Source organism: Hylobates moloch, unplaced genomic scaffold (genome assembly GCF_009828535.3).
Source record: "Hylobates moloch isolate HMO894 unplaced genomic scaffold, HMol_V3 SCAFFOLD_28, whole genome shotgun sequence".
NCBI classification, from domain to species: Eukaryota; Metazoa; Chordata; class Mammalia; order Primates; family Hylobatidae; genus Hylobates; species Hylobates moloch.
The window spans coordinates 1,820,138-1,844,678 of NW_026652303.1; the positions used below are offsets into that span (position 1 = coordinate 1,820,138).

At 40.7% G+C, this 24,541-nt stretch overlaps 1 protein-coding gene across 1 annotated transcript in view; it reads right to left on the reverse strand.

Moving 5' to 3' along the window:
- LOC116463161 (estrogen receptor) overlaps positions 1-17,693 on the reverse strand; it is a 317,399-nt gene extending 299,706 nt beyond the window's left edge. Inside the window, exon 1 of the mRNA XM_032146133.2 lies at positions 17,242-17,693. Within this exon, the coding sequence (XP_032002024.1) occupies positions 17,242-17,693 (452 nt within the window). The remainder of the gene's footprint in view (positions 1-17,241) is intronic.
- Between the last annotated feature and the right edge of the window lie 6,848 nt (positions 17,694-24,541).

Sequence of the window (24,541 nt, forward strand, 5' to 3'; positions counted from 1 at the left end):
CTCACTCTGGCTCATACTCTCAAACATGCCTTCTATCGTGACTCTGGGAATTCTTTAATGGCCTCAGGTTAGGACTGAGTAAAAGGAAATATTTTGAGGACCTGAGAATTCTCATTTCCATTCCTTTCCCAAAAAGACTTCAGAGAATTTTCCCCCAGAAAATGGCACAAGTACAGTTAGTTATCTGGCCTATATTCCAATAATTTCTGGAGCATTTCCTTGTCTCACTGTCTCCCATGCATATCCTTTTGTTCACAACATAGCCCTGATTTCTTTACAAACCCAACCACGTATTAGAGAGCCCCAGTCCCATAAGCCTGCTGTAGCCACGAATCCCTTGTGCGGCATGCCATCTCCCAAGCCACCAGAGTCACGATCAAGCTCTACCAAGGCAGCCACCCCCAAAGTGTTGCAACCTGAATAGGTAGAGGAGGGGAGTGCAGATCTCTTTAATGTTTATCTAGATAGGAGGTTTGCTTTTGTCTTCTAAATCTTTCACACTTCAAAAAGCATTTCAGAGATTTATTTCTCTGAAATACTCTTTTCTGAAATCCAATTAAAAAATAAGATCATTTCCCCAAGACAACAAAGAAAGGTGCTATTTTTATGATACTCATGATCTTACTCATTCACAAAAGTTACCTAATCCATAGTTTTGAAAGCCAGAATTCTTTTTTTCCTTTTTTTTGAGATGGAGTCTCGCTCTGTTGCCCAGGCTGGAGTGCAGTGGTGCAAGCTCGGCTCACTGCAACCTACACCTCCTGGGTTCAAGCGGTTCTCCTGCCTCAGCCTCCCAAGCAGCTGGGACTGCAGGTGTGTGCCACCACGCCTGGCTAATTTTTTGTATTTTTAGTAGAGATGAGGTTTCATCATGTTAGCCAGGATTGTCTCAATCTCCTGACCTCGTGATCCATCTGCCTTGGCCTCCCAAAAGCAAGAACTCTTTTTTTACCAGATTCTATTTATTGATGTTCCCTTCATACATTGTAACATTTTCCCTTATACTTTAAGTATCCTTCTTCTTAAATGTTAGACCTAAAACCATAAAAACCCTAGAAGAAAACCTAGGCAATACCATTCAGGACATGGGTATGGGCAAGGACTTCATGTCCAAAGCACCAAAAGCAATGGCAACAAAAGCCAAAATTGACAAATGGGATCTAATTAAACTAAAGAGCTTCTGCACAGCAAAAGAAACTACCATCAGAGTGAACAGGCAACCTACAGAATGGGAGAAAATTTTTGCAATCTACTCACTGACAAAGGGCTAATATCCAGAATCTACAATGAACTCAAACAAATTTACAAGAAAAAAAACAAACAACCCCATCAACAAGTGGACGAAGGATATGAACAGACACTTCTCAAAAGAAGACATTTATGCAGCCAACAGACACATGAAAAAATGCTCATCATCACTGGCCATCAGAGAAGTGCAAATCAAAACCACAATGAGATATCATCACGTGCCACTTAGAATGGCGATCATTAAAAAGTCAGGAAACAACAGGTGCTGGAGAGGATACGGAGAAATAGGAACACTTTTACACTGTTGATGGGACTGTAAACTAGTTCAACCATTGTGGAAGACAGTGTGGTGATTCCTCAGGGATCTAGAACTAGAAATACCATTTGACCCAGCCATCCCATTACTGGGTATATACCCAAAGGATTATAAATCATGCTGCTATAAAGACACATGCACACGTATGTTTATTGCGGCACTATATACAACAGCAAAGACTTGGAACCAACCCAAACGTCCATCAATGATAGACTGGATTAAGAAAATGTGGCACATATACACCATGGAATACTATGCAGCCATAAAAAAGGATGAGTTCATGTTCTTTGTAGGGACATGGATGAAGCTGGAAACCATCATTCTCAGCAAACTATCACAAGGACAAAAAAACAAACACCACATGTTCTCACTCACAGGTGGGAATTGAACAATGAGAACAGTTGGACACAGGGTGGGGAACATCACACACCGGGGACTGTTGTGGGGTGGGGGGAGGGAGGAGGGATAGAATTAAGAGATATACCTAATGTAAAGGATGAGTTAATGGGTGCAGCACACCAACATGGCACATGTATACATATGTAACAAACCTGCACATTGTGCACATGTACCCTAGAATTTAAAGTATAATAAAAAAAAGAAAAACAAAAACAAAACCAAAAAATAATAGTCATTTCAAAAAAAATTATCCTTCTTTACAATTAGCAATAATTACAATTATCTGAATGACAGCAATGACATTGTATGTATAATCTAAACCTATGTCATCTATTATAATCAATAATAATGACAAAAATAAGGATGCAAATTCTACATCAGCATGCCTCCTTTCCTGGTAGAAAAGCAGGTGGAAATGGGCACCATAACAGAAAACCTCCAGCCTTCAAAAAATTAAGCCCATTAAGCAGAAAGGCAGCATGGCTAGGGCTACCAGATGTAACCAACAAAAATACAGGATATTCAATTAAATTTGAATTTCAGATAAACAACAAATAATATTTTAGATAATATTGCATGGGACAAGCTAAAATGTTATTTGTCATTTAACTGAAATTCCAGTTTACCTGGGCATCCTATGTTTTATCTGACAAGCCTACATATGATTCTTCTAAGAGAAGGCAGCAGAGATGCACGAATCTGGCTGCAATTACAGATCTGAGCTCAGGACAATAGGAAATCATCACACGTTTAACCATGCTTTTCTCATCAAGAGACAAAAGTCTGTTTTGGACATAATTAAGCAACTTTGAAGATGCACTAAGTCTTGGGCCAGTGGGATATCACATTAGGTTACTGTTCCTGTTTACTAAAATTATGTAGGAGTTTACAAAAAAGAAAAAGAAAAAAGCTAATGAACCTTCTGATTCACGTAGCTTAGGTTACCAAAAAGAAACTCCCTCACCTTTAAGAACTCCCTGGCACAGCATCATGAGGCGTGCAGCTTTCATTTCTCTTTCTCACTTCCTCTCCACCTGCTGGGGCTCTCCTTCATGGAGATTCAATTAGAAAGGTTTAGCTTGGACTTCGGGAAGATTTAAAATGATCATCTTCCAAGGAGAAAAAATATTGACTTAGAAAAAGTTTCCATTGACCTAATCTTCCTGTGTTTAGCATCATCTGTCTCCAGGGAATCACCAGAATGCAGGATGCTGAGCAAAGCCTCTCAGAGTATCACGAGGGGAGTGAGCTTTGTTTTCAGCTCCTTGGAGGAACTCATTTTGCTGCAACGATCTTGATAGTATTTTCAAAACCAGAAGAAAATACATTTTGGCCTTCAATTTTTTCACCAAAAGGAAATATGAAGGACAATCTCAAGAAGTCCATACTAACTTCACCTACCTCAAATTGTTTTGCTTCTACATGTATAAAAGTCATAAAATATTGATATCAAGAACATATTAATTCCTACATTATCTCCTTACAGCATTGTGAATTGTAAGATTTTTTCATATCTCCTTTTACAATTTTTTAACTGACAATTCTAGCAGTTCTTTGACTCATTTAAAAAAAATCCAAGTGAAAAAAATGCTATAGTTTTGTTTAGTTATAAATTCTATCCTGATAAATATATATCTCTACAGAATAAGTTGTGTCATATCATCTTGGTGTAGTACAGTTACAACCCACCAGCCATGCCTTTCTTTAACACATGTAACAGGGACATTAGTTATACTTCCGACATATGGGTCCATCAATTGCCATTCTTATTAAACTTTCATTTCATTTCCTGGAACAATATTAAACTACAAGGGGAAAATTTAATAGTAAACAGTATATAACCAACATCGGGCTTAGTCATTAGTCTCAGAGAAGACGCATGTTTTTCAACATGTGGACCAGGTAACTAAAAATGTCTGTCATAACCTGGCTGCTAGATCAAGCACAGATCAAATTATTTTTTTAATTCTGTCAATACTAAAGTGAAATATCTATAATGAAATAATGCAAGTTCAATTTTCACATTGGTGATAGTGGACTAAAAATAGCACCCAACTGCTTCAGAAATCTGAAAGGAGACAGTGTAAGTCTCCAGGGAAGTCTGGCAAGGTCACTCCTAACCTTTAAGCCCTGGAAACAGAAAAAAAGAAGAAAAGGGAATCTTCAGTACCAAAGTAAACAAGGTATGGTTATTAAATTGACAGTAAATAATCTAAATGGAAGTATAGGAAATAAGTCATCACTAGAGAACTAACACTGATTTGACAAACAGAGGTTAAAAATTCTCACATGAACCATATACCAATTAAACAGATGGCCTGTCTAGACAGGCATGGCTGGGGCATTCACTTTAGCCATCATTATAATGTTGTAGTGACCAGAATTAGGTATTCTGCCATCCTGCTTTGCTTGAGCTTCTACTATAAATGCTAGAACAGTAACAATGAGTATGGCATGGTCTGATGCCCTCCGTGAACAGGAACTGGCCATTCCTCCATCTATTATGTGTGAGGTAGGGGTCAGGAGTCAGAACAGAGGATCTAGTCCTGGTTCTGTCTCTACCAGCTGGGAAACCTTGGGGGAAGTTCCTTCACCTTTCTGGACTTTGATTTCTTCACCTGGAAAATATAAAAGGTAGGATTCCATCATGTCTGAGGCACCTCCTAGATGACAATACTGTGATTTTATGATGTTATTTGTGCAAAGGGAGGATTGCACCAAATTACACTATAATTTTACCCAGATTTTAAGTTCTCAGATGGGTTTCACATGCAAAGAAATTCCTAAGGTTGCTATCATCTAGTCTTTGTAGAATTTCATTTATTGGCTCCTGATATCAGAAGGAAAAACATCCCCCTACTTAATGGAAAACTGTTTAAACATGCTTTTAGCAAGGATCATAAAAATAGCTATTTCCCATAAAAATAAAAGAAGCAGCCTCGGGACACAGTCTAAGATGAAAGCATTGTCACAACTAAAATAAAGACAAGGAATTAACAAACCAACTGCAAAGTAAATTGATCAGCAACAGAAAAATCCTGTCAATTTCTCTGCATAATGTCATTGGTTAAAAGCTTAAGCTCCAGAGTCCAAATTCTAGATCTAGAATCTCTAATTCTCCAGTACTGGTTGTAAGACCTTGGGCAAGTCACTTCCCCTCTCCAAGTCTTAGTTTCTGACTCCCATAAAATGAGAATAACAATAGTACCAGCCTCTTATGAGAAATGTAAGGTTTAAACAAGATGATCATGAAGGTTTTCGGCAAGGCACCTGGTACATTGTGTTCAAAAAACACTAGCTATCAGTGTTCTTCAAGTTATTTCTCTGATTCTTAACAATTTACCCTTATTTTATTAATTCAATATTCAGCTCTGTAAGTTAGTAAGCACTTATTCTCTCCAAGGAACTGGGCTGGAGCTCTGAAGACTACCACTCAGTTCCTCTTCACAACCTCACCTCCCCTTCTTTGTCTGGCTAAATCCTCATTCTTAAAAAATTCAGTTGAAAGGGTCACTTGCTCTGTTAAACCATTTTGACCTCCATATCAATGGACCAAGATCCTCCATCTGGTTAAGTGCCTCTCCTCAATGCTCCTGGCTGTCTCTTTTCTATCACAATTCTTATTCTACTGTTTTTTCATTGTCTATCCACTTGTCATCTCCCTCACTCAACCATAAACTCCTTGAAGACAATGTTCCCAATCTCTGTACCTACCACAAAAGCCAGTACATGATCAACATCCAGTAATGCTTGCTGAGTGAATGAATATGATAAATGAATTAGTAAATCTATGAAATTACTCTAATATGCTTTATAAGAGTTGTTCCCAACCTTTTTGGCACCTGTTCCATGACCGGTTTCATGGAAGACAATTTTTCCACAAACGGAACTGGGGATGGTTTTGGGATGATTCAAGTGCATCATATTTATAGTGCACTTTATTTCTATTAGTATTACACTGTAATATAAAATGAAATAATTATGCAACTCACCATAATGTAGAATCAATGAGAGCCCTGAACTTGTTTTCCTGCAACTAGACAGTCCCATCTGGGGGTGATGGGACACAATGACAGATCATCAGGAATTAGATTCTCATAAGAAGAACCCAGATCCCTCACATGCGCAGTTCACAATAGGGTTCGCATTCCTATGAAAATCTAATGCTACCGCTGATCTGACAGGAGGCGGAGCTCAGGCAGTAATGCAAGTGATGGGGAGCAGCTGTAAATACAGATGAAGCGTCACTTGCATGCCCACCGCTCACCTCCTGCTGTGCAGCCCAGTTCCTAACAGGCCCCAAACCAGTACGAGTCCATGGTCCAGAGGCTGGGGACCGCTGCTCTATACATTAATAAAATCTATTCCATAGAGAGGGAAGACAACTCTATTTACAACTAAAATGAAAGGAATTCTCTGGTGATTACAGTAAAAGTACTGGGAAAAGGTTCTGTATGCACATAATGCACACTGAACAAATGACAGGTGGAAAATTCACCTGGTAGGGATAGCATTTGAGCTGGACCTTGACTTCTGGGTAGAATCAGCCTAACAGAGATGGAACAAGAAGAAAGAAGGGTACATGGTACAGATGAAGATCACTATGAAGAACAGAAGTAGGAACATGCCATTTAAACATGGCTCTTTCAACAAAAGCTTCTCGGAGTAATAGTAGGAGATTGATTGGAATCAAAGTACAAGGGCTTGATTACCACACCATGGAATACACATGTTTTCTCTGACTGGCCTGAGGTCTTTCATGCAGAGGAAGAACCAGATCAGGTTGGGGAGCATATATGATATATGTACATATATATATTATATATATATATATATGTATATCAGGTATATATATATATGTGTGTATATATATATATGTGTATATATACACTTTAGGTAGTACATTCTAGTAGCTTATGATTAATTAGAGTTTGAAAGCTCAAAACCTGAAAAGCCAGTGAGGAACTCCTAACAGCAATAAGAGAAAACTGACCCCGTGTAGAGAAAGGCAAGAATGACATGACAGATATCTGAGAGGAAACTTCCCATCAGTGTTTTTAAGATGTTCTAGAAAATGACCAGTACTGCACTGTTGTCAACTACAGTCATTCAATCTAAGAACTCTAGCAAAAGAATGATTCTACAAGTTATTTGATAACTTTGCTAGCTATTCCCTAATATCAAACACAGGCTTCTTAGAAAAGGGTTGGACCCTTGACAGAAAAGCAACATTGGTTTCATTGATCACAATTGCTGAGAATCAAACACAAAGAACCAAGATCCAGAGGGCCCTGGGACAGGGGTTAATAATCCCTCATTGTGTGGAGCCCAAAACCTGTTAGTCAAGTAGTGTGGGCACTAGAGACCCACATTCACTTCTCACCCAAACACTCGCATTTATATATATCTCTGAGATTTTGAAGACTTGCTTTCAGCTGCTTATTCTGAGTTCACGTGAGGAAATGAGTGGGCTTGAGGACTGAGGACCGGACACCATGGGCTTCTATACTAAGCTGGAGTGCCTGAATGCCACTTTCCTCATCCATAAATTCATCTTCTACAATGCAAAATTGGACTGGGGAAGCATTAAAAACAGTATTCTATTTATGGAAAGGATTTTGCAAATACGTCAGAGGGAGGACATGAGGAGAGCTTTAATTGAGTCCTCCTCCACATTTAAGACTGGTTCAAGGATTCAAACTTATAGAACTTTCCAACCATGCAGGTGGAAATTTTATGCAATCAACAATTGTACTGATATTTGGGATTTTATAGTTGTATCAACAATGCTAGAGGTTATGTGTACCACTAACAGCCTGAAGTGGTGGCAACTCTCTGATGAACCAGAAGGAAAAAGAACCCTATGAGGGAAGATATGAGGGCCTAAATTACCTTCAGTTATCTAAACACTTAACAAAAATCAAATTATACAGGCTAACTGGCACAGGTGTGTGTTTGTGTCCACGTTTTAGATTGCTTCCTAATGTTATCTTCATATCTGGTACCAAAAATCTGCATCTTCATACTCTTCAATCTACCTTCTTTGTATTTATTCCACATCAAATGCAACGGCCAGTCTTGAAACTTATTTTGGAAAGCTGAGGAGTAGAATTGAAAGCTACTGTGATCTTTCTCCCCAGCACTCCTTTTACCCTCTGCTTCTGAAATCCAAGAGGCCCAAGGAAATGAAGACTTAGAAATCTAGCAGACCTGGGTTTGAATAGTGCTCCTCGTGGTTAGAACACAGCAAAACCTTGAGGCACATCACTAGTCTCACTTCCCTCCATGTCTCCATCCTGAAGACTTGGAAATATCCTCCATCTAAAGTTGCAGGAAGAGTACATGAGCTTTAACTGCAAATCAGTGAGAAAAGCCCCAAAATTTGTTTTGTTTGTTGTTTTTCTTAACTACTGACTCAAGCTTCGACCCAGAGCAATTGTCAGAACTGCTGAAATACGGCCTGGGTCTCAGTAGTTTTTTAATCATCTGGGTGATTCTGAAATAATCCTTGATTTGGATATTCCAACCAAGGTGAAAAAGACGTCCTTGTAGATGCTCCCTAAGTACGAGCTTCCAACTCCTTCTTTCTCCCTGTTCCCGTTTTTCCAAATCACAGAAAAATTCCTTCCTTGCCCTCTGTACAGCATAACTTCTCCATAAGCTACTTACCTTACCATAAGCTTCAATTAATTCCCTCTCTGGGATTGCTTCAGTCCACAATACTTAATGCCCCTCACTCTTTTTATTGATTGATTAATTTTTACTGATTTGGAGTATCTTTGTTTTTGTTTTTGCTTTTTTGTAGATACAGGGTCTCACTGCGTTGCCCAGGCTGGTCTGGAGCTCCTGGGCTCAAGCAATCCTCAGTGCTGGGATTACAGGCATGAGCAGCTGCATGCAGCCAAATTTGAAGGTTTTTTTACAGTTGTTTTGTTTTGTTTTTGTAGCACAGTACCTGGCATGTAATAAGCACTTCAAGAAATACTAGCTTCCTGCTTCCTTTTGGTTGCAGAAGTTTAACTTCTAATCACAATAGGGTATTAAAGCTAGTCACTTGAAGGCAAAATAAACAAATATAGGGACATTCCAGACTTGTAGAGAATTCCCATACTCACCTTCTTCAGGGTATAGTACTCAATTCCCTTCCGAAGCAGTAATAAAAAATAATGGCTTGCTATGTGCCAGGAATGTTAAAGCCCTAGACATCTATGAATTTGTTTAATCCTCAAATCATCCAAATGATGTAGCTTTTACAGATGAGGAAACTGAGGCACACAGTTAAGCAATTTGCCAGTGATGACAACTACACAGGAGTCATGCCAGAATAGAAATATAGCTGCTGGCTCCCAGACCTGTGCTTTCATCACTCTATTATATAGAATCGGTTCTCATTATTCATGGTACTCATGTTCTATAAAGTCGCCTCGAACACTGAATTAGCAAATACCGAACCACTGCATTGAGAGGAAAACAGGGTAGTTTCCTGGGAGCCTTTGGTTTACAGCATTTTTGCCAACTCATTAATACATAACCTTGTTTTATATGTTTTTCTGTTCAAAAACACTGTATTTAACATATCCTGTTGATTCACCATCATTGAACTCATGGCCAACAGCACTGTAACTCATGCCTGAACAAAGCTTATCAAACACGTATTTTCTCTTAAGACACGTCAGAGCCTTGCTGCACTTAGAATCCCTAGACAGTACTCCAGGACTATGCTTAGGGGCCATTTTAAACAGCAAAATCATCAACAGGGATTATGAAAATGCAAAATCGTAACACGAAGTAGATCGCAAGAGGGACACTTGTTTATAGTCTGAAAGCTGCAAGGAGAAGTGAGCCTTGCTCAGCCTCAGCTGGGAACATATACGTCAGATAAATTTTTTTGCCATTCCACACGTGTCTGCAAAGGACTGAGAAAGCACCGTGAGTATCGACTCGAAGGTTACAAATAAACGTCAGTAAGTCAGCGAATCTGCAAATACAGAATCCATGAATAATGAGGGCCGACTGTACTTGGGATGCTGTGTGGAGTCCTCTTTCTACTTTTGTTCCTGAGAAAGAGAGATTCGCAAACTTCCCACATTCTTCCAGTGGCATCTAAGGATCCCTTCCTAAATGGCCTTTCTCCCAGCCAATAGACTGAAGCAAACCATGTCCCTGACGCTTCCTGCCCACTACCATCCATTCTTTCAACCAACAGCTTCTCCAGGCTTTCACGTGCCATGCACTTTGCTAAGAGCTTGAGGGAAGTACAGCAATGAAGAAGACACGGTTTCTGTTTGGACCAGTGCTCAGGGATTCCTCCTATTAAAAATCAAAGAGGCTTCCGAAAGCCCTACAATTTTTTCCCTGTAACTAAAGAAAATAGCTTCTCAATGTAACTAAATTTTATCTCATACGCAAATTGGAATGTATACCCTTTCACTCTGAATTGCTTGAAATATTCCAGGAGAAATAAATACAACTCTGTGTAAGGTCTTCTAAAAAAGCAGAAGTCAAAGTCACCAGAAAGAACCTTTAAAATCAACTATGTTTCTGACAATGTTGCTTTCAAAACTGTTAGCCCACCCCCGCAAAATCACCATTGAAAAATACCTTTGTGGTGTAAGTAAGATTAATCATGAATGCACTGAATGTTCAGAAATGAGTGTTTTTGTTTTTGTTGATTAAGTGGGAAGTTACAGTTAGCAAAAATGCCTTGTACACGTTCACATGGATCTAAAACTCCTGAAACCAAGTTTACTGGGAGACAACAGTCAAGACTACACTGTTAGTTTACACATGCAGGAGATTCTGGTATTAGAATCTTACCTATTCACGCTATAAGACTTCCCAGCTGCTAGGTGCAATGCTGTTGCATGAACTGCTGGGAAAACAAAACCACACTTTATATAGTCTAAGCCCTCAATGAATGACTCAATTTGGAATAAGGTAGCCAAATGAATGAATGAACAAACTTTCAAAGAAATTCTACTAATTGAAATTTTCTTCTTTATTTTGTTGAAGCTTCTATCCTCAGAGACAAGAAAAACATCACTTTTTGAAACTTTTAATCTAGTTAATACCACTCTGAGTTATTACGGCATATTCTTATACTGGCTGAGGTAGGAACTCTGTTTAGCCCTGTTCCAAATTTCATTAAAATAACAGATGAGACAGGTCAATAAAGAAATAAACCAGAAAAGGTGAAAGAAAAATATCTGAGAATACACAGATGGAACAACTAAAACAGAAAAGAAAAAAGAAAGCTTAATAGAGTAAAAGAGGCCAAAAACTCTTTAAAGGGAGTTTAAACTTCTATGTATTAGAAAATAAAGCGAATGAAACAAGAAAATATGAGAATGGACTCAAAATTCTAAAAGACCTGCAGAAGAAAGAGGAAGTACGCCAATGCAAGGATGATTATTTCTAACATCATTTAATTGCAGGAAACTAAAAGAGAGCATTGTCTTTTGCTTTCAGGGCCATAAAAGAAATCCCAAGCCGCCCAACAAGTCAAGGAGCCAAGAAAACTGCCCAGGAAGTAGTGCCAGGTATGCACTAGTTGGCTGCTGGGGCCCCTAACTTGCCACTGTTTAGGAACAGGCAGAATGAGCCTGGGACCGAAGGATGGAAGACGGAACTGGAACCAAGGAGCATGGACCTTAGGGCCCGGCCAGTTCTACGGCTTCTGAGCTGGAGATGAGCATCTGAATAATAAAACTGCAGAGGTCTTCCATTCCTCCTGGGGTTGACAACATTTGGGGAACTCTCAAAAAGAACCCACCTGAGCTTTTCAAGGGCTCATCTGGAATTGTCTAGTTCTGAACATTACTTAATGGATTTTATTAACTTTGAGTGAACTTTTATAATTTTCCCAAGTGTAATTCATAGGATCTCCAAAAAATAGAACATTACCAAACAAAGAAGTCTACTATCTTATTGAAGATGACACTTTATTTAAAGTAGATGTTATAAGAACAAACTAATCTGTCCCTCTAAATAGTTCAGAGGAGAGACAAAAAATTTTCAGTCTTGCTTGGAATTTTGGGTTCTTTTAAATTTTTTGTGTAGCAATTATAGGTACTTAATAAGTTTCTAATATTATTGGTAATATCACTATTAAAATTTTCAGACTATTAAATTAGAATTCTACAACAATGAGCCAAGTAGATTTAAAGGATTGGATTTCTGTATAGGAGGAACATCTCCAGGGTCCATAGGAGGCATCCAGAAATACCACCTACCCAAACTGAGACAAAAACTTCATTTCCATCATCATCGTCATCATCAAAATCATGGATCATTACCACTACCATATCACTTACAAGTGGGTTGTAAGAAAGTCATACTCTTTCTTATTTGCCCACGTTTCTTGAAATTATTACTTTATTAAACTACATAAAATTTTGTCAGTTGAGACCAGAATAGTTGTCATTCTATGCTTCCTTTATTTTTTGAGGTGATCTAAAAACATACTCATAATTTAAAACATTGTTGATTAATGCAAAACTTTCTTCAGAGTCCCTCCTGATATTATCCAAGGCAGAGAATTCAGCAATTATGGTTTCTTCCCTCATAAGATTAAGGATATTATAAAGGTGCTTCCCGTAACCTCCAGCCTACTTAAATCTTGGGATTTCGGAGATCAGTATGAGCATATTTTAGAGATGAAGTAGCGAACAGCTCAGACATACTTTTTTTTTTTTTTTGTAAGTGACATTACACGTCAATTCATCGGTGGAGTTTAAAATATAAAACCCCTCCATAACTTTGGTGACCTGCCTCCTTTCCATGAAGTCTCTTACACTTTCGCTTTGGCTGGTTTCAAGTGGCTGTATTTTTTGGATTAATAGAGCATCTTTCTCTGGAGTATGCATTTGGTTCTAAACAAGTGTAGCCACTCTGTTTTCCTTTTTTTAGATAAGCAAACTGAGACAGAATTAAACCAAAAGACTAATTTGCTCCTCTCCATTCAAAGTTGTCTGGAAAAGAAAGAAACGCACTTAGCACGCTGCTCTCTCTACTGGGTTCTTCTAAAGTTACATTAAAAATAATAATGAAGTCACAGGGAGTGGTTAAGATGTATTAATTTCATGCTGAGTACGGATTTTAGAAAAATATAATTAAAATTCATATATTTCCTTATGTAAAATTGTTTACACATAATCAGGGTTTTGACATTTTTTTAAATGTGTCTGTAAAATAAATGTTCTTTATGATAACCTGGTAAGCCAGGCTGCAGACAAATGTTGCAGATGGTGATAAAGATTTTACTTAAATTTGACTTTCACAGGAAAAGATTTCATATAATCATCATTCTATATTTATAACAAAATTCCTGACCACTTAAATCTGTTATTTCCCTGCTTTTTAGCCTATGAAAGCACCAAAACAAATATTAACATGTGAGTAAAATAATAAAAACACCTAATGTTTGTTTAGTTTCTATACCACTTTCACATATACAATCTCGCTTAACAAAGTTACTATTGTCTCATCATTCATTAATGGTAAGTCTGGCATCTTTTCTAGTTTTTCCTGGTATCTATGGTTCCTCCCCTTGGCAGTTTCTTACACCTGTCTTACATATACTTAAAATTATAAGAAACCAAAATTCTCAAACCTGAGAATTTTCCCAAATTATGAATGTCATAGCCTAAGTGTAATCACAAAAGTAAATAACAACTATAGCTAGGGATCCAAATTAAATGAGTGTGAGAAAGAAGATTAGAATAAGTGGCAATTATCCTTCAGGAGCTTTCTTCCAAACAGGTACAAGCCACATGGAGGAGGTGAAAATGAAATGGGGATTGAAGATGTGATTCCGTTTTCATCCGAAAATATGCTCATTCACCAGGGAATATGTGACTCTTTGGACTATTCTTAGACCAGCACAAAGTGTCAGGTAATCAGTAACAATTTAAATTAATAAAAAAGTAAGATCAGAAAGGAAGGGGGCTGAAATGTTATCTAAGTAAAAGGAAAAATGTATCAGAAACTTGAAACTTAGTCACTTAAATCTCACTTTGGAGATCAGTCTCTATTCAAAGTTGAGAAAGAGTTTTAAATGATCACCAGTGGAAAAATTAGTCATCCAAAATATGCAGACGGCCAGGATACAAATTAGCAGGGCATTGATTTTGATGCAAAAGGTTTATACATTCGCCAAGTTTTTTGGAGAAGTGAGAGATGTCTAACTTTTAACAATACTGAGTAATAAAACTGAAATAAGCATGCAGCATTAAATTCCTAATTTGAACTTTAAAAAGGATAGTTGATATAGTTAACTTCATCTTTAGTATTATTCAAAGTTCCTAAGTTGTTTGAAATCCAAAAAAGGAACCCAGGATAAGATGACTCCCTGTTTCCTTCATCGTGAAATTTTGAGTAATATCTTGCAAAATCTCAGCTTGCCAAGTAACAAATTTATATTAATAACAATTTGCTGGGACATGTGACAATCTTTCTCACATTATTATGTGCCCAGAGAAATTTTATCTATTACATTTCTTCACACATAGATGTGGCTGCATATTATGGAAGAAATGGAAGAAGGTAACCACAGCATCTCAATGCTAAATGATGTGACCTTCACATAAATTCTCTGAACATCCAGTGGGACACTCGGGAGGACAGTCCACATGACAGCACCATTCTACAATAGAAAAGTTAAGAATCAGATAGTAAAACTTACCCTAACTGACTAAAGACACCAACCTAATTTATAAGGGGAAAATGAAGACAATCAAAATAGCCTTTTGATTTGTATAGGTAAAAACAACCAGCCACTTGCCTGAATTTTTTGTTTTCTACTGAACATTTAATATTTTAGGCCATTAGCTTTCTAATTTTTTCTTTGAATTCAATCCACAGTGAGAAATACATTTTACATCACAATCAGCACACAGAAGCACGTATAATTAAAACAGATTTTCAGGAAACAAAACTTATCCTTAACGAAATACCATGCACTCTGATATTTTCTATTATATTCCTTTCCATTTTATTCCTTTTAAAAAATATTCTAGACTAACTAAACTGATTTCATGACCCTCTGGGTCATGACAAGCAGTTTGAAAACACTGCTTTCAGCCCCAAAACTTTTGAGAACTACTTAAGAAACTTAAAGTTTCCTAAAAGAGCCCAATCAATCCTTTCCTTTATACCCAGAGTCATTTAAGCAGAAAAACTGAGAGGGGAAAAATACTAAATAACATCTGTCCATATGAAGAACTTGCATAGATGCTTCTTTTCCTTGCTGGATAATAAGAGGTAGAATTCTAACAAAAGAAGAAAGATAATCCAGGAAATAAAACACAGGAAAAATCATTCTAAAACTGAATTTCCACACAGAGTCCCATTTGTGCAAGTTTTTTTTTAATTTTTAAGTTCCTTGTCTCTTTTTTATTATTCTAAGAGTGTTTGAATATCATGTAATGCAAAAAGTGTAAGATAGGGCATATTACACTGATACTACTTATCACTGGGATGATGAACAATTTTGAATAAGATGCGATCCCCTCTGTATTTGACCAGGTTCACTTTGTAATTATTAGCAAGGCAGTAAATAATCTACCAAGGAGCAGTCTCATTAGTGCCCATTGAAATTCAGCAGCATTAATTTGCAATAAAAGAACTGAAAATTAAATAGGGAAGAAAATGGTTTCTGGAGTCCATCATAAGGTTATGGAATTCACATCATCCCAGTGCCTTCCTTCACATCAAGCAGTTTTAAATGTTGTGTGGAATTAGACTTAATCGCTGTACTTTGTTCTTCCATTTAAAAAAAAAAGGTGGGCAGAAGAAATCCTTTTTCTCTGTTTTAACCCTAAATTAAAACAAGTAAAATTAATTTGAAATATGCCAACTTTTAAAAGTTTTGTTCATTGTTTGTCTTTTAAGTAAAGACAGCTTGGATCTACGTGGCTGTGGGATGCTCTAAATTTCTCTAAGGCGGCTGAAGATGCACGCTGAATACCCCCAGAATCTGCACTTCAGTATCCTCTGGGGCCAAACTGCACCTTAGTCCACCTTCCTTCTGCTGTAAATATCCCCGGAAACAGAATACTGAACAAAAACTGGTCCACGGCTTACAAGGCAGAAAGATATAGGGACACCAGTCCGGATACCAGTGTACAGTTGGGAAATGCCTAATTCAGCACCCAGCCATGTGGCACCCTGAAGCTTCCAAACCCAGTCCGGGGTACACCTGTCCTGTGGCCACCTAGGCAGGTGTTCACCAGAAGCGCCCACCTAATCCCTCTGCAGGCCCATCAGGAAAAAAAAAAAAAAGGAGAAACTGGGCAAGAGAAAATGGGTGGGAGAAGAGAGGGAGAAAGAACAAATCTTGTCGGGAAAAAAATTAAAATGAGGACACACAACCTTCGCCATTGAAGTCACAATGTGGTCTCCTGTGTCCTGGACCGGTCGCGCTCCTTCCACAGTGGCTGCGAGGCGCAGACCCCGGCTGACCCGCACGCCACTCCGGGGCATTCTCCCCGGGTGGGACAGGCTCGTCACTGCGCTGGCAGGAGATTATTTTTAAGCACTTGTGCTTCCATATGGCTTGTTTTAAACTCGCGGGACACCTACAAATTTCCGGCTGTCAGAAGTCACATGCCAGCAATCCGCTCCAGCGCGGACTCAGCCAGCTAACTCCGAAATCAGATCCATTCAACTCCCAATCGCTCTCTAAAGCCCCAGGACGTGGGGTGGGGAGGAGGGGAAAGCGAGTGACAGGAATCGCTTCCCAGAAAGTCATCATCATAGCTGACATATTTCCAATCAAATAGTCTAGATGAAAGGAAATTTGGGGAGCACATTAAACAAAAACATTAAAAGGATAAATAAAACTCTGCTGAGCTCTGCTAACTCCAAACACCCCCAACTTTAAATGCCAAGAGCGGGACCTTCCCAAGTGACTCAAAGCGCCCCGTGTTTATTTGCCTAGAGGTGTTTTCTCCCACAAATAACTGCTGCTTTGTCTGGTTTTCCAACGTGTGTTTTGTTAGGAAGCCCCGGGCTTTCGGGTCTGCCTCTCGCACGGACGGTAAGTGAGTGGAGAGCACGTTTTTTTCAGCTGCCCGGCGAGCGAGCTCGACTCTGAACGCAACGCGGGCTGCACGCAGAACCCCCAGGCTGGGCCGCGCGCCCCGGGCTCCCTGCGCGCACCCTCGGGTCGCACGTCCCGCGGCTCCCGCGGCTCCTTTGGCTCCCCCTTCTCCCTCCCTGCCTCCCTCCCTCCTGCCGGGCGCGGCGGCCACCTCGACGGGCGGCGCGGGCGCGGGTACCTGTAGAATGCCGGCGGGCCGGCCTCGCGCACCGTGTAGCCGCTGGGCTCGTTCTCCAGGTAGTAGGGCACCTGCTGGCCGTGGGGCTGCAGGAAAGGCGACAGCTGCGGCGGCGGGTGCAGTAGCATCAGCGGGCTCGGAGACACGCTGTTGAGTGGGGGGAAACCCCCCAGGCCGCTGGAGCCGAACGCCGCAGCCTCAGACCCGGGGCCGTAGGGGAGGCCGGTCTGACCGTAGACCTGCGCGTTGGCGGCGGCCGCGGCGCTGAACTCGTAGGCGGCGCCCTCGGGGTAGTTGTACACGGCGGGCTTGCTGCTGTCCACGTACACCTCGCCCAGGGGCCGCTCCAGGGGGATCTTGAGCTGCGGACGGTTCAGGGGCTCCAGCTCGTTCCCTTGGATCTGATGCAGTAGAGCCATCCCGGATGCTTTGGTGTGGAGGGTCATGGTCATGTCCGTGGCCGCGGGCAGGGTGCAGACCGTGTCCCCGCAGGGCAGAAGGCTCAGAAGCCGGTGGGCCACCTGGAAAAAGAGCACAGCCCGAGGTTAGAGGCGACGCAGCACATGTCCCGCTGAGATGCGAGCTCTGGCCCCGGCCCTGCCCCGGGAGCCTGCGGGTCCGGTGGAGCCGGGCGACCCGACGGGAGCAAGTGCAGTCCCAGGACGAACGCCCTCCGCCAGCTCCCGGGCTCCCGGGCCTCCAACTTTAAGTACTGGTCTTCCGAGCTCATATGCATTACAAAGGTGCTGGAGGACGGCCAGGGACTGTTGCCTTGCCCTGACATTGGCTTAAACATCACTCCAGGCACAACTCGATTTGGAGCGATCCCAAAGAGCAGCTTCCCTGAACTTTACTTTACTTGTCGTCGCTGCTGGATAGAGGCTGAGTTTCACGGCCAGGGGGCGGAGGCGCACGAGGATCTGCTAAAGGTGGCCCAGGGAAGACTGGGCTTAAAATAAACGCGAAAAACGAATCCAGGGGCCGGCTTTCTCTAATGTGCTGCCTTATGTGCCCCGTGCCAGACTCCGATATATCTCTGTTTGTCTCTCTTTCTGTTTGATTCCCCCTCCTCGTTGGCTAGAAATACGTAGTGTGTACATAGGATGACCCTGGGGAGGACTACACTGTAACCGAGATAGGGCAGATAGAATGGGGTGTGCGGTTGCATAGGCAGCCAGCCACAGACAGCTATATTTAGCAGCTGGGGGAACTGACAGGGGGCATCTGAGGGGAAGGGGGCGGAGATTCAGGGTATACATATAGGAAGAGCTGCATTTTGCCATCAGGAGAATGCAACCTGCCAGGACCTCAGTTTCTTCCTCTGCAAAATGCTCCCAAAGTGGACCCTTCCACAACCTTCTGAGATTCTCTCAGCCTGACTTGTGTGTTTATGTTGGACCATAGTACTGTACTTGGTCCCATTAGGAATTCTCATGTGAAGGATGATTCAGAAAAACCTTTGGTTAGGGCGCACATGGGTGTTCATGCCTTCCACAGGTTGGTTATGCAACCAAAACTTCAGAAAACTGAATATAAAATGTGACCTTTTCATACCAAACATAACCTCAGGTCAGGAACCAAAGCTTTGGCCATTATGTTATATTGTCGGTCTGGTCCAGCTAACAGATTTTTAAAATGCATTTCTGCATGTCTATCCTTTGGTCCTACAACTCGATCTTCTCGGTTCACTTGGGCTAGGATATGCAGAATCAAATATCCAGATGAAAAACAAACAGAAAAAAGTTTTTAACTGAATTAAAAGTTAAGCATGCACACACACATACACACACACATATGTACATGTATACATATTAAGGAGACAAAAAATAGGTGAAGTATATCATGCATCTATAATCTTGGATAGTTTATACTTTTTAATAAACTTCCTCTGCTGCAGCCTAACAGACTCTGATACAACTATCAGTATTTTGTTTTAATTGCTATCCCAAACACCCGACAGAGTATCTGACAAAGTGTTCATGGTCTATCTAAATGCCAAGCTTACTGTTACTAAGAGTTACATTTTTGAATCTTTTATATCAAGTATACATTTTATCTAATTCTTACAAAAACAGACCATTGTTGGACAATATGCAAATGTAGCTGAAGCCAAAATCGAGTTTAGCATTAATGACTATAGATTGTCAGCAAATAAAGGGTTAAAAACACATTAGGTGCATCGCAGATATTTCCCTTTATGTCCAGCAATCATTACTTTCCAAAACAATTTTTTACAGATGATTTAATTTCCATAAATCACACTTTCAATTTTCAAATGCCTTTTTAAAACACATGCAAAAAGCACTTCATAGGGCTCTTAAAACATCTGAACATGCCAAATTATATGCAAATGGCACAAAGAATCCTTCAAGTCCTGAAAGAAAAAGGAGACACACATACCCCCACGGAGAACAGCAATCCTCATCTCCCTGCTAGGATACAGACACTAGCCAGAAAGGTAAGTTGCTTTCTCAAAATGCTAAAGCTACAGAGAGAGAAATCAAAACAAGCCTACCCTGCTGGATCAAGAGCGTCTTTCCAGAAATGTTCCATGGGCTTGTAGAAGTCAAGGGCCGAGAGAGCGAGAAGGAAGGAAGGAATGTGCTCGCATGTGCGAGTGGCTCAGTGTGTGAACTAGGCAGAGAGCGTGTGTGGATGTGTTTGTGCGTGGAATGGCAGGGATTCGGGAAGCAGCCAGTAGGCAGGGCACTTGGCAGCCCCTCCCGGCAGACACGCAGCTGGGCTACTGCACAGCGCTGGATGAATGGCAGTGGGGAGTGAGGGGAGACTTGCTGTCTGCTCACAGGGAGCAGCGTGGCACAGCCAGAGAAAGCTGTACTGGGGAGGAGAAACCCCAGCCCCCTTGCCCCTACCCTTGGAGGCTGGAAAGTACCCTGTGCTTTCTGCTGCCACCCCAAGCAAGAGGAAAAACAGGCTTGCTGTGAATCATAGTCTTACGGCTAAAATAGAATGCCAGTCAAAAGTGTATGGATATCAAGTTTACGAAATAGGACATGGGTGGTTTTTCCGAAAGAATATAATTTAACAATAAAAGCCTTCTGGGATACATGTGGATCAAATGCCTTACTGGCCCTAGCCCCCAGTCTCTGAACAGAGGCATTGCCATGCCTCCGATTGCACCAGGAAACCAGACTTTGGAATAAATGTTTTGGCATTCTAGGGATGTGTTTCCAGCTGAAATGTAATACTCCTCCACTTCGTTAACCAAACCCACAAACCTTTCCACGAATAGCTCAGTTGACTGCTTTCTGTAAACATGTGAAAAATACGTATTATTAAAAGCCTAGGATATGAACATAAGATGAAGGTAGATACCTTTGTTTTAAACTGATTTTAGGCTTTCGAGTTGCACTGACGGTGATCGGGAAAGAGGTCTCTCATTTCTCAGTGGCGTTCACGTGGATCCACCTCTTGACCACTTTCTCAACTATTCTCTCAGCCATAGTACTAACACGCAATACTGAGGTGCTCCTAGAGTGCCCACGCTCAGGGTCCCAGGACACATGACACCCAATGGAGCCTTTGTTGCCAGACATTAGTCACCACCTTGGATATTAAATGACTCTAATCACAATGCCAGGAGTGGCCGGTCTCTGGCCCTGGGACACTATGCAGTTACTGAGAGATTTATGAGTGGCTCTTGAGACCAGTACAAAAAAGAAATAGAAAGTCATAAAAATATTAATGATGCCATCATGCAAATATATGCTTTTGTGCTTTGAAAGACCCCCAATATTGCAGTGTTTGAGCACAGGAGAGCTCTCTCCATAGTCAGTATTGAAAATAAATATTGGATACAAATAAATATTGAAAAGAGAGTCTGTTACCCTTTGTTGGTGACAGTGGTCCCTCCTGTCGGTCAACAATGGCCACCCATGCTCTAGACCAGTCCCCCAAAAAAGCAAGAGTATTCAGGGAGGGAGGAGAGAGGAACAGGGGAAGGGAGAAAGAAAGGAAAGGGGATCTGCAATTGTTCACTATTGACATAGGAAGAATAAGAAGGTTGGCTGTCTTCTCATAGGCTTTGATTGTTCAGAGACTTACAATCAAAGTTAGCCCAAGAAGTTCAATAAAGGCAGTTTTCTTAACCACTTTCTTTCCAGCATTCTCTTCCAAACTCGTCTTGGTGAGCCTTATCCCTGGGCTTGGTGAGCATGGGTGGGAAAGTATACTGTGCTATGCCGACTTTCCTCTTGTGCCTTTGGCAAAAACTTCACTCTTGGGCTCCCAGCTCTCTCTGCTTCCTTCCCTACCCTCTCATGCTGGACACACACACTCCAGCCATGACCTACTGGCTCTCTCAGGTGAAGAAGGGTAAAAATTGATCTGGCTCCACCGTTGAATGTATTTCCAGCCCCACGTTTCCAGCAGTCTGCTGGGCATTGCTGACTTGTTTAAATATGAGTCACCATTCTCAAACATGGTGTTCCTCTCAACTTCCCTCTGTCTGTGCCCAGCATTACTGTCTCTCCAGTCACCCAGATTAAAATCTCACTGTCTTCTTCAAGGGCTGATTTTCCCTTGCCTTCCAAACCTAATCACGAGGCAATTCCTGAGCCTTCTAGCTTTACAATCTCTCTTTTTCCACTGCATTTCTGCCACTCCCTTTGAGACCTATTACCTTACCTGTCCTAAGAGCCTGCTAAGGACCTCTCTACCCTCTCCTCCCGGACTTCATCCTAAACCCTGCGACCTGTTTACTTTCTTGGATTTTTTTTACTGCTTCAGGATCTATCTTGACATGACCTAGCTCTGCCTTTAACCCAAATCATAGCTTCCCCCATGAGTTCAGGGTTTCCTCTCTGCCCATAACGATCCTTCCTAGTCCATCTCCGACTGTAACCTATGCTTCAGCCAAGCAAAATTTTAATACTCCAAGAACTCAAGGCTTTTCTTTTCTTCTACCTTAAATCCCCACTTTCTTGGCTTGTCAGGGGAAAGCATGCCTCTTGTCATAGGTCCAGCCCAAATGCTACCACATTCATTATTCCTTCCTTTAGTCTCTATTCAAAGAAAATTTCCTCTCCTCTGAATTCTAGTAGTAGTTATCATGCATTTATCAAATTCTTCCTGAATTAGAGTTATTTATCTGTTTTTTATCTCCTCACGCTGCTCATAAGCTCCTTGAGGACAAGGTCTGGCTAGAATTATTTGGGAATTATGAGCACCTAGCAGTGCCCCTGGCCATGTTAAGTCATCAAATGTTGGTTAATTTATTGATATAGATACTTAAAAGGACAATGTAATATTATAGGTGTCTGGATTACTATCTCTAAAAGTTAACTTTCCATGTGACATTCTACCATTTTTTTTTTTTTTTTTTGAGACAGAGTTTCACTTTTGTCACCCAGGCTGGAGTACACTGGTGTGATCTTGGCTCACTGCAATCTCCGCCTCCCAGGTTCAAGTGATTCTCCTGCCTCAGCCTCCCAAAGTAGCTGGGATTACAGGTGTCCGCCACCACACCCAGCTAATTTTTTTGTATGTTTAGTTGAGACAGGATTTCACCATGTTGGCCAGGCTGGTCCTGAACTCCTGACCACAGGTGATCCACTCGCCTCAGCCTCCCAAAGTGCTGGGATCATAGGCATGAGCCATCGTGCCCGGTCCATCCTACCATTTTCAAAACTGTTTTTGCTAGAAGATTATCTTTGTATCTTCATGCCAACTGAGGCCATAAAGTCAAAATTTAAATTCATACAATCTCGAGGCTTAAGTCTGCAATTCTTGGCAGCATGATTCACAAGAGAGCTCTGAATTTTTAGTTCGTAAGCAGATAATACTATGACCAAACATAGCTTCTTCTCTAGGTCCATTAAAAGTGTTTTACATTTACAAAAACATTATTCTTCCAAAAGAAACATGAAAGAAAATAAATGTGGAACTATCTCCATAATAGCTTATACTACCAGAAATGGTTCCTTCACTCTGAGACGTGAAGGTTTGGCTGTGTTCAAACTTCTTATTGTACTGATTATAAATGCTCTGTTTGGAAGCTTATTTTTGAGCATTTATCTGATACCATCAATTTTCCTCTAATGTGGAAAAATAACGAAGAATTTCCCTTTAAGTTTCTGCTCATTTTCATAAATAGTTTGGTCACTTATTTTAAGGGTTTTTGATTAGCTCCTAGACTTTTCTCACCTGACCCTGAGTTTTTGCTTTTTGAAGCAAAATTTATATACAATGAAATACATGTACCTAAAGCATACCATTTGATGAATTTGACAGATGGATATGTCCGTGTAACAATCATCCCAATGAAAGTATAGAGTATTTCCATCACCCCAGAAATTTCCCTTTGTGTCCCATTCTAATAAACTCCCAACCCCTCTAGGCAACCATTGTCCTGATTTCTATCACCATCTGGGCCAGGTGGCAAAATAAATCTATGATCTCTTTGGACCATGATCTCTTACAGATTGAAGTGCACATACCGCATTTCCTACCAATGGCCCAGCCAGCAAAGTGCTGGGCATGCAGGTTACTGGGCATCAAAGGACAGCGCTATCCTCTTCTCAGTCAGACTCCTCTTGCTGCAATGGGACCCTCAAGGCCATAGAATTGTCCTAACACTCTAGTCATGAATCTTTTTAAGTACAACGGCTTTTAACATGATCAAGTTTTACCCAAGTCTGCAAGGGTACACATTAACAAGAAGCCAAATGGAATCAGTATTCTTTAACATGTTTTTAAACAGCCTTTTCTTTCCCACTATCTCTCCAAGGAAAAAAATGCATGATTTGTGACCAAGAATCAAGCCAAAGACCCTGACTCTCACAAAGCCTGTGATCTCAGATCCCATTTCCTGGCCTCCCACCCAGGACTTGATGAAGACAGTTTGAATTTTTCAGTTGTCAGGCAGCATGACTGTTCTTGATTATGAGTCAATGAATGATTTGGATTTAACTTGCAAGCTTAATAGAATTTAGTAACTTTTATCTTACATTTTCCGGGAAAATTTCTTTTTAACAATATTTTAGGATCTTTTTATATAATGTACCTATGTTGCATGTAGTAGAAGACAATTTAGAAAGTACTTTCACTGTAAGTGCCATGAGTGATACAAGAATTCCAATTATTCCAATTGTTGTTACACCGTGTCCCTCTCCTTCCCTTTATCTGTTGTTTACTTGAGGAATTTCATTGCCAGCTTAGAGTATTATTTCTCCATGAAGAGCAATAACTAGATTGTGCCTAAATTCACTTAGATTCAGATAGTCCTATCTAATGTTAAGAAGGGCCTTTACACACACACACACACACACACACACACACA